At 40.2% G+C, this 9,741-nt stretch overlaps 1 protein-coding gene across 1 annotated transcript; it reads left to right on the top strand.

Moving 5' to 3' along the window:
• Positions 1–5,730: 5,730 nt before the first annotated feature.
• On the top strand, positions 5,731–6,666 carry LOC128984349 (uncharacterized protein F54H12.2-like). Its single transcript, XM_054403658.1, has one exon. The coding sequence runs from the start codon at positions 5,731–5,733 to the stop codon at positions 6,664–6,666; it is 936 nt and encodes a 311-aa protein (XP_054259633.1).
• Positions 6,667–9,741: the final 3,075 nt, after the last annotated feature.

The following is a 9,741-nucleotide window of genomic DNA, read 5'->3' as shown; positions in this document are numbered from 1 at the left end:
TCCACATGTGACAACCGACTCTTTTTCTAGATATTTGTAAACACGTGTGTTAAAACAGCTGCGCTCATTATTAATCCCCCCCACTCTCCCACCAACTAAAATGGCCGCTGATCAGAATAAAAAGCCCCAGTCTGTCTGAGACAAACATCAGTCTGCTCCAGTGCATCAACGACTCGCCACTAGCACCAGCACTATTAGCTTCTACACTATGAGCAACATTGTTGAGACATACAACGTGATGACCACTGAACAGGCTACACCGATGGACCTGAAGACCTCACTCAACACCTGCAAGAACAACTCCCCGACGTACACCAGAATTACCGACTTGATTGCTGAGATTCCATACGTAATAACGATGATGGAGAGAGTAGTTACACCATTTGGCGAGACGGTCATTGTCATCCTGGAGGGTCAAGCGGGAGATGACTACTACCTGCGAGTTTATCTGCCGAGACGCTTCAATGACGTGGTGAGCAATTCGGACATCGATCGCTACAACAACGGCTTTGGAGACCGCCTTCGCTTGGTAAAACACGCAGCCAGGCCCGGCACCTCCTTCACACCGTTGGAATTTTTGTAAATATTGTAAAGCAAGAAACATCAAGACGTAAAAAAATGTATATATTCTTAAAATAACCAATGTAGATTTTGATAGTTTTCGTAAGTAATAAATATTTCATTTATTTGCAAACATAAATACTTGACTAAAATGATTGACTTATACCCGAAGGTAATACTATAGTTAATGTAATGAGTGATTGGTATCAGTAGTTAGTATGACTTTGAAGTGGTTACACCCATTCTCCGCCATTGTGGCGGGGCCTTCAGGTAGTGGTAAATCAGTGTTTGTCTCAAGGTTTATTGGTAATATTTCAGAAATGTGTGACACATCATTCTCTAGCATATACTGGCATTATGGTAGTGGTGGAGGAGGAGTTGGTAATTCATCAAACTCAAAAATAAAATACATTGAAGGTTTACCAAACATGGAAGACTTTGACGGTAATCAACCGATACTTGTGGTAATAGATGATATGATGCGAGAAACAAACAACATAGTGGTTGATCTATTTACAAAAGGTTGTCATCATAGGAATATAAGTGTGTTTTTTATAACTCAAAATATTTTCCACCAAGGACGTGGCCAGAGAGACATATCACTAAATGCGCATTACTTAGTTTGTTTTAAGAATCCTAGAGATAGGGTGCAGATAAAGTGTTTAGCTAGACAAATCCATCCAGAAAATTCAAAGTTTATCGAGGAGGCGTATGCCGATGCAACAAGTAGACCACATGGCTACCTATTGATAGATCTGAAGCAATCAACACCTGACGATATGCGAATACAGAGTAATATATTTCCAGATGATGATAACCATTTTGTGTACGTACCGAAACAAAATGGGAAAACAAAATAATTTAGTCGTCATCATGTCGTGCTTGAGGAAGGACAGAGCGCTACTCAAAGTGTTAATACATGCTACTCCAAAAGAGCGCAAAGGGCTATTAAAAGTGTGTGACTTGAGTACTATTCGTACAGTTTGTGAATGTATTTACAATGTGTTACGAGGTAACGTTCCTCTATCAGAGAAGACAAAACAAAAATTGCGAAGACATAAGACTACTCTTCGTCGAATTGTAAAACGAGGTGAATGTTGGAATAAAAAACGCAAATATTTAGTACAAAAAGGAGGTGGAATTATTATTCCATTATTATTAAGTACTGTGTTACAAGCAGTTGTACAATCAGCTTTGAATAACTAAAATTGTATTAACCAAGTGACTTCTACGTTTACACACATATAGAGATTTGTCATTCTATTCTGAGACACCGTGCGTGAAGTTACACAGAGCACACGACAATGGAGCATGCACGAAGAATGGTCATTGTTCCACAAGAGTTAATTGAACGGTTAAAATCGTCTGCTAATCAACCGCAACTTTCAACTGAACGTTCATACAAAAGTTTGGATGATGAAATGGAAGAGATAATGAATAATAAAAAACTCAATGATAGTGATAAATGGAAGTTGTACAGTCAAGTTTTACAACGTTTTTTAAACGTAGCGTCAAGTAATCGTGAACCAGTTAGTATCCCCATCGTGAACACTAGACTAGACGATCAGATTAACGAGGTGGGTGAAAGAGACAGGCAGCATGGGCAACAAGAACCTAACCAGCGACGTATTTACCCCGGTCAAATAGAGGAAATTGTTGAAACTTTTTCAAAGACTTATAAGGATAGCGCACGAAACTTATTGCGCTTCATAACACGCGACGACAGTTTGATTAGCTGGAATGATAATTTTGAAGTGATTATACAGGGTAACAAAATACCAGGATCCAATTTAGTGGACGTGACACATGCAATAGTACGAGTTCGAGCAGCACATTCATTACCACCAGGATGGAACGAAATGTTGAGAGCATTGAAACTGATGAATGTCCCTAAAGAATATATACATAACAAACAAGCGTTGGACTATTTAATGTTTGATGAGGCAACAGACGAATCAGTATATGACTCGGTAGAAGAAACAATGGATGAACCTGATGATGGGGCAAGAGGAGGAGGAGGAGGAGTAGGAGGAGCCACGGTATCAGTTACAGGACGAAGAAGATATTTATTACCAGATCGTTTACAGTCGGCATATGTGAGGCGAGTGGGTCACGCTCCGTATCCACAGAGGCAAGTGGCTGATCACCGTGCAGTGAGAAGAGAGGTGCTTGAAGATTCGATTGTGCAGTCACTCAACAATTGGGAACCGTACGAACCGTAAACAATGGAACAGTTGTATTATAATCCAAACGATCCTGCCTCATATGGCGGCGTAGCTCCGTTAGTACGAGGCGCGAGAGAGAAAAATATTTCCAAACGTAAAATAGTTGATTGGTTACAAACACAAGACACTTATACTTTGCATAAACCAGTCCGTAAACGATTTAAACGCAATCCGTATATGGTGTTTCGACCATATGAACTATGGCAAGCGGATTTAAACGATATGCGAGGATTGAGCAAATACAATGATGGTTTTAACTACTTGCTGTCAGTGATTGATGTGTTTAGTAAGCGTCTTTATGTTAGGCCGTTAAAGAAGAAGGAAGGTGCTGATGTGGCTACCGCTTTTGAGGATATTTTCAAGGAATCTATAAAAACACCAACGTGCTTACAAACCGACAAAGGGAGTGAATTCACAGGTAGAAAGACCGTACGATTGTTTCAAAAATATAAAATAAAATATGTCACCACACAAAATCCAGACATCAAAGGCAGCGTGATCGAAAGAGTAAATCGGACTTTGAAGACTCGTATGTGGCGATACTTGACTCATAAAAACACTTATCGTTATATCAATGTGTTGGAAAAACTGGTGAATGCGTACAACAACAGTGTGCACAGGAGTTTGGGCAATAGATTACGTCCTGTAGATGTGGACGGTGGGGACAAACATGTCATCTACAATGTATTAAAACATATGTTTAAAAAGATACCACGACGAGTGAAACCAAAACTAAAAGTAGGCGATACAGTTCGAATAGCCAGGGAGAAAGGGAGATTTAGCAAAGGTTATGAGACAAACTGGAGTAAAGAAGTGTTTTCGATACATCGAGTGAATTTGTTTATGCCGCTACCTTTGTACACACTTACCGATCTCAATGGTGAAGAATTGAATGGACAGTTTTATGAAGAGGAAATACAAAAAGTCACATTACCCGGCAATCACTTGTTTAAGATTGATAAAATAATAGAGACCAAAGGTCGAGGACACAGTAAGCGATACCTAGTGAAGTGGGAAGGTTACGGAGACGAGTTTAACTCTTGGGTAGCTGCGCACGATATACAACATGTCTAACATCAGTCAATTTTTCATGACATTGCCCAGCAATAGTTCTATGAAATATTTCCCACAAAATACAGTGACCAGTTATACCACACACTTGTCCAAACACATCCAATTAGACGGCAAGTGGGAATTGGCTTTGGTGGACATTCACTATCCTTGTTCATTTGTGGTGAATGGAAACAATGTTGATGATGAAACAATACGATTTCAGTATGATAGTTTATTAGCAAGATCAACGATCCGTGATACAGAACATTTCGCTATTAAAATAACAGGCGGATACTATAGGAATCTTGATGATCTATTGAATACAATCAACAAACATGAAGACATCCACGATTATATGGAATTTTCATATGACACGGGAATCAACAGAGTTAAACTCAGGATCATGAACGAAAACGTGTCGAATGTGAGTCTGAGTGAAAAACTATCACAGCAGTTGGGTTTTGATTATGATGAGAAAAATATATTGAAACCAAATATTACCGAACTGATTGGTTCTAAAGCACCAAACCTCGCACTGGGTATTCCAGCACACATTTATGTGTATTGCGACTTAATAGAGCCACAATTTATCGGCGATACTACAGCGCCATTATTGAATATTGTCAACGTCAATATAGACACGTACAAGTACGGATCGTACAATTCAGTGTCATTCACAAGTCCGCACTATGTACCCGTTATGAAATCCACATTTGAAACAGTGGAAATCGACCTGAGGGATCACACAGGGAAAAAACTGCCATTCATGTTTGGAACGTCGTACGTGAAACTTCATTTTAGGAGAGTGCAGCAGCAACAGCAGCAATAATGATAATCAATCTGAATGATCCCTATTTGGCATACTACCGACGGCAACAATTACAACAGACTGGCGGTGCTATTGATCGAGTATTTCACGGTGCACCATATCAGCGAGGACATGGAATCGGTAGTTTTCTGGGCGGTATGATTCGCACCATCGCTCCGCTGATCAAGTCCGGAGCAAAATCGGTAGGACAAGAAGCGTTAAGATCCGGTGTTGGATTCCTAACCGATCTGGCAGGTGGTAAAATTACAGATCCAAAAACAGCCGCCAACTTACGACTTAGAGAGTTTACTGGATCGTTGAAACGTAAAGCTGACGAACAGATGGAACGTATGATGCTTGGTGGCGGCGGTGGCATTAGCGCGAAAAGACAACGCGTAACGCGTAAGAGTAACGCGAAACGCGCAACGCGAAAGGCTTCCGCGAAACGCGCAATGCACGGCCGTGGCAGAAAGCCTGTTACACCACAGTCGTTGGCTAAACTTCTTAGAGTGCGGACGTCTGCATCAAGAAGAGGAGGAGTGAAACACAAGAGACTAGTAGGGAGACGACAACAACGACAACGACGAGGAGGAGTAGAGTCAAGGAAGAAGGTGACTTCGCCGAAGAAGCGTACTTATCGCAGTGAAAATTTAAAGTCTATTGATATTTTTAGTTAGTTAAAGAAGAAGGAGTAAAATGTCGTTTCTACATCAAAAATCATGTGAGTGTGTCAAGACCGAGCTGGATTTATTCTCCTTACCACCTACGCAGACGAGTATTGAAAGCGGCAAATGGGTCCAGTACAAACCAATATCCACATTGACCGATGATGCGCCAATAGAGTTTGTAGTTCCGGGCAATGGTGATGAATATACTGACCTTTCACAAACAATGATACAATTGACCGCGTCTATTGTTAAATCTAATGGAACTGCGGTCACTACTGACGAAGAGGCGAAAACAGTTGGGCCGGTCAACAACTGGTTACACTCACTATTTAGTCAAGTGGATATGTTTATGAATCAAAAACTTGTTACGCCCCAAAACAACACATATGCATATCGAGCTTACGTTGAAACGCTAATGAACTATGGATACGATGCTAGAAAATCACATCTAACATGCAGTCTTTGGTACACGGACGATGGTATTGACATGAACGATTGCGCGGAAGAAAATGAAGGACTCAAAGCGAGACGGGAGCTAACAAATAAAAGCCGTGAGATTGATATGCTCGGACATTTGCATGTGGATATTTGCAATCAGAATAAGTTCATGCTAAATGGCGTAGAGTTGAGATTTAAATTTATTCGATCAAAAGATGCGTTCTCCATTATGGCCAGCGCTGGTGAATTCAAGGTACATATTGTCGATATTAGTCTCTGGATTCGAAGATGCAAAATAAGTCCCACCGCACTGTTGGCGCACAGTAAAACACTCCAGACTGGTACGGCAAAATATCCAATCACACGAGTGGAGCTGAAAACATTCACACTACCCTCTGGAATACGTAACAAGACTTTGGACAATATGTTTCTCGGCCAAGTGCCGAAACGCATCATAGTGGGAATGGTTACGAATGCCGCATACAATGGAGATTTTAAAAAGAATCCCTACAACTTCGAACATTTTAAAACAAACTTCTTTTGTCTATATGTTGACGGAGAACAAGTTCCATCAAAACCATTACAGCCCCACTTTGAAAAATCAAAGGATAAATATGTTATGGCATATCATTCGATGTTCTCCGGTTCTGGTGTACATTTTAGCGATGCCGGCACCGTTATCAGTAGGGAAGACTTTGGACAAGGATACTGTCTGATGGCATTCGACCTAACTCCAGACTTATCTGCAAGTGACACAACACATTGGAATCTGGTGCGTAACGGTAGTGTTCGAATGGAACTCGGATTCGACGACGCGCTTCCCGAAACTGTCAACTGTTTGGTTTATGCCGAGTTTGACAATGTCATCGAGATTGATCGACAACGCAATGTAATTGTGGACTTTGGCGGTTAATCGATCAGTCTTCTATAAACATTCGTTTGAGATGGACCGTTTACGCAGAGCATTCAAGAAATTGAATATATCATCACCCATCATTGTGGACATTCAATGTTTCAAGGACAACCAAAATGAATACACACTGAAGGAAGTTTGCGTCTTGGAAGCTGACACCGGCGTTCTACTTATGCATCATATTGCTAAACCACCTTACGATCGATCAGAGTTGTCAGATGAAAAATTGCGGGAAAGCTACTGGCTCACAAAACACTGCCACGGACTACGATGGGAGTTCGGTGATATTCCGTACTATGAACTTTTTAACAAATTGACTGATTGTATATCAAGAAGACCGACGGTTTACGTCAAGGGATTTGAGAAGAAAGAATATTTAAAGCGTCATCATGTGATGGACTTTGTTACTACCAACGTAATCGATATTGGTGCAATTGGTTGCGAATCAATCACTTCAATCAATAATTTAATGTCAACAAACGTTTTGCGATGTCGCAATCACAAGTCTATAAACAGTCGATGTGCGCTCACCAACTGTGTCGCAATACGTGGGTGGTTACATCTGACAACAAAGTTGGATGAATGTGTAAATACCAGTGGAGATGCGAGATCCTACTACTGCTCTTGTTTTAGCACATCTACTAGTACAACTACTACTGCTGCTGCCGCTGCCTCTGCCGCTACTATTGGTTATGATACTGTAGAATGAACACAGTGCAGATAGAAAGGCATCTATCCAAACTACCTGTGAGCAATGTGGGAGTTTACGCTGCTGACCGAATCCCACAACACATCTCTCCATCCACCGCCATGATTGTCAACACTGATCCGCACAACGAAGGGGGTACACATTGGGTTTCATTCTATTTGAATAGAAATGGAATAATTGAATACTTTGACAGCTATGGCCAGCCACCATACTTACCGACCTACCAGGGATTCCTGAAACGTAACGCCAAGTGTCGCTACATCTACAATGATCACCGCCTCCAAAGTGACGACTCTTCTGTCTGCGCTCACTACTGTCTGGTGTACCTGTATCTTCGTACCACTCACCACAATATGAAGATGGTGGACTTTGTTCACCTTTTTGACAACACATCGACTGCTCAAAATGATGCAATCATAAAAAAAGTCTTTACTCAATTGTACTTAAACAAAAAATGATTTGCAAAAGTAACAATATTCTTTTATAATGAAGAATATATCCCTCTGTACTGAGAGTGTATGATTTATTTCAAATAAAAAGCTTTCAATTATAAAATCAGGCTTTCATAATTTATACTTACCTATACCTATATTTTTAAGTTACCTTATTATTTTTACAAGTGAAAAATTACAAATTTAGTTTTATTCAAAAGAGGTTGATGGGATAAAATATAACGCACAAGTCATACAAAATGTGTCTGGTTTATTAACAGAAACAAACAAAAGAAAACAAACAAAGACTAGAATCATAACTAAAATATTCAATCAATTAATCAATCAAATTTATTCAGAAATATAAACATTATATACATTACTTACGGCAAATATTCTGAGATTATGTTTCTGCAAAGAATAGTTTGAGTTCAGGGACCAAGTCGTAAACTTTAAATGAAAATATTATACAACAAAAATTTAAATGATATCACTTTTACATTGAGTTGTAACATAAATCTGAATGCTATTAACTATATTATTATAATATGATAATCTTTAGAGTGTCTATTCACTGTTTATTGTTTTATCACACACATAAACGCCCTATAACCATCACACTCATGCGACTCGTTACCTATACAATTTAATTTTCGTCCAACTCCATCGGAGCTGGTAAAAATGGTGCTGCGGGTAATGGTGGTGCTCTGGGGGGTATAGCATAATGCCCCCATGGTAGTGTAGAAATTCCATCCTCTGGCATGACGTATCGCTTATCATCAAACGGTGCCAGAGATCGTTTCCTCACCACGACTGTGTACATAATATGATGCCTACTTTGGAAGCGCTGATTGTCTGTGCTCTTACAAGTTTTGTTATAGAGACAGTCCAAGTAGTCATCAACAGTCAATTTATTTTTAACAACATCGCGATTAACACCCTTTGCCCTCTTGACAGGTGGTTGCGCACCAATATCGTCAATATCATCTCCGTTACCTACAGAGCAAGAACTCTTACCGAAAACAAAACAATATAGTTTAGCCATCAACCCTATGAACATATTGATAGTGACTCCTCCTGCTTCGTCCTTAAACTTTCCCAGGACTCTTGCGTTGCTTCCGTCATAGCAGATGTGATTGTTGGGGTAGTTGCTAGTGTCAAAGTCATCGAGGTGTTCTATCATGTTGCGGTAGACGTTTCTGGTACGGATAGCATAAATAATCCCATCAGTGTCAATATACGTCATTCGTATTCTATTCAATCCGTATCGTTCTACCATGTCGTAGTGAAAACCGTACATCCATCTTTTACTATGGTCCAGAATAGACATTCCTGCATATACTGGCTTATTTAGTACAATTCGCACTTTTCCCATTTGAAGCAGGGCTAGGCTCTCGTTATACCAAACTCTGTCATTGAAATTTGCCTTGGCCACATACTTTGTGTAAATTTTGTGGGAGGCTACCAGTTTGAGATTTTGATGTTTCCTCACATTCTGGAGACTCATGCCGTAGACAGCGTTTACCATCAGCTTAAACATCTCAACTTCAAATTTATTGCTGGCACGCTGTCTGAGTTCAGTATTCAGTGTCACGTACGGTTTTAACCACGGCGACTGTTTGAATCGGAGTGCTCTGTGGATATGACAAAGACGTAGTCCATTTTCCATAGCTTGTTGGAGGTAACGATAATGGATCACATATTCTTCCTTATCCGTTAGTGTGGCCATAAGTTTATTGGATCTTCCCGCACCGCTGTTGGTGATGTCATCCGATGAATATGGTAATTGATAAATTGGTGCCTTTCGCACCTCGGGACAGAATGGTAAGTCACGGTGCTTATCATGAATGGCATGATCCCTCGGGTACTCCAGATCCACTTCCAGCACATAACCATACTCACCATCCGATGGAATTTCTGCAATGTTCAAGTCAT

Source organism: Macrosteles quadrilineatus, unplaced genomic scaffold (genome assembly GCF_028750875.1).
Source record: "Macrosteles quadrilineatus isolate MER2022 unplaced genomic scaffold, UCM_ALF_1.0 Scaffold_2__2_contigs__length_208266976, whole genome shotgun sequence".
Taxonomy (NCBI): domain Eukaryota; kingdom Metazoa; phylum Arthropoda; class Insecta; order Hemiptera; family Cicadellidae; genus Macrosteles; species Macrosteles quadrilineatus.
The sequence above is the reverse complement of the archived record's forward strand: the minus strand, read 5'-3'. Positions and strand labels throughout refer to the sequence as shown.

Excerpts from the sequence above, each read along its gene's own strand:
- LOC128984349 (XM_054403658.1), top strand. The coding sequence starts at position 5,731 with ATGAACTATGGATACGATGCTAGAAAATCACATCTAACATGCAGTCTT.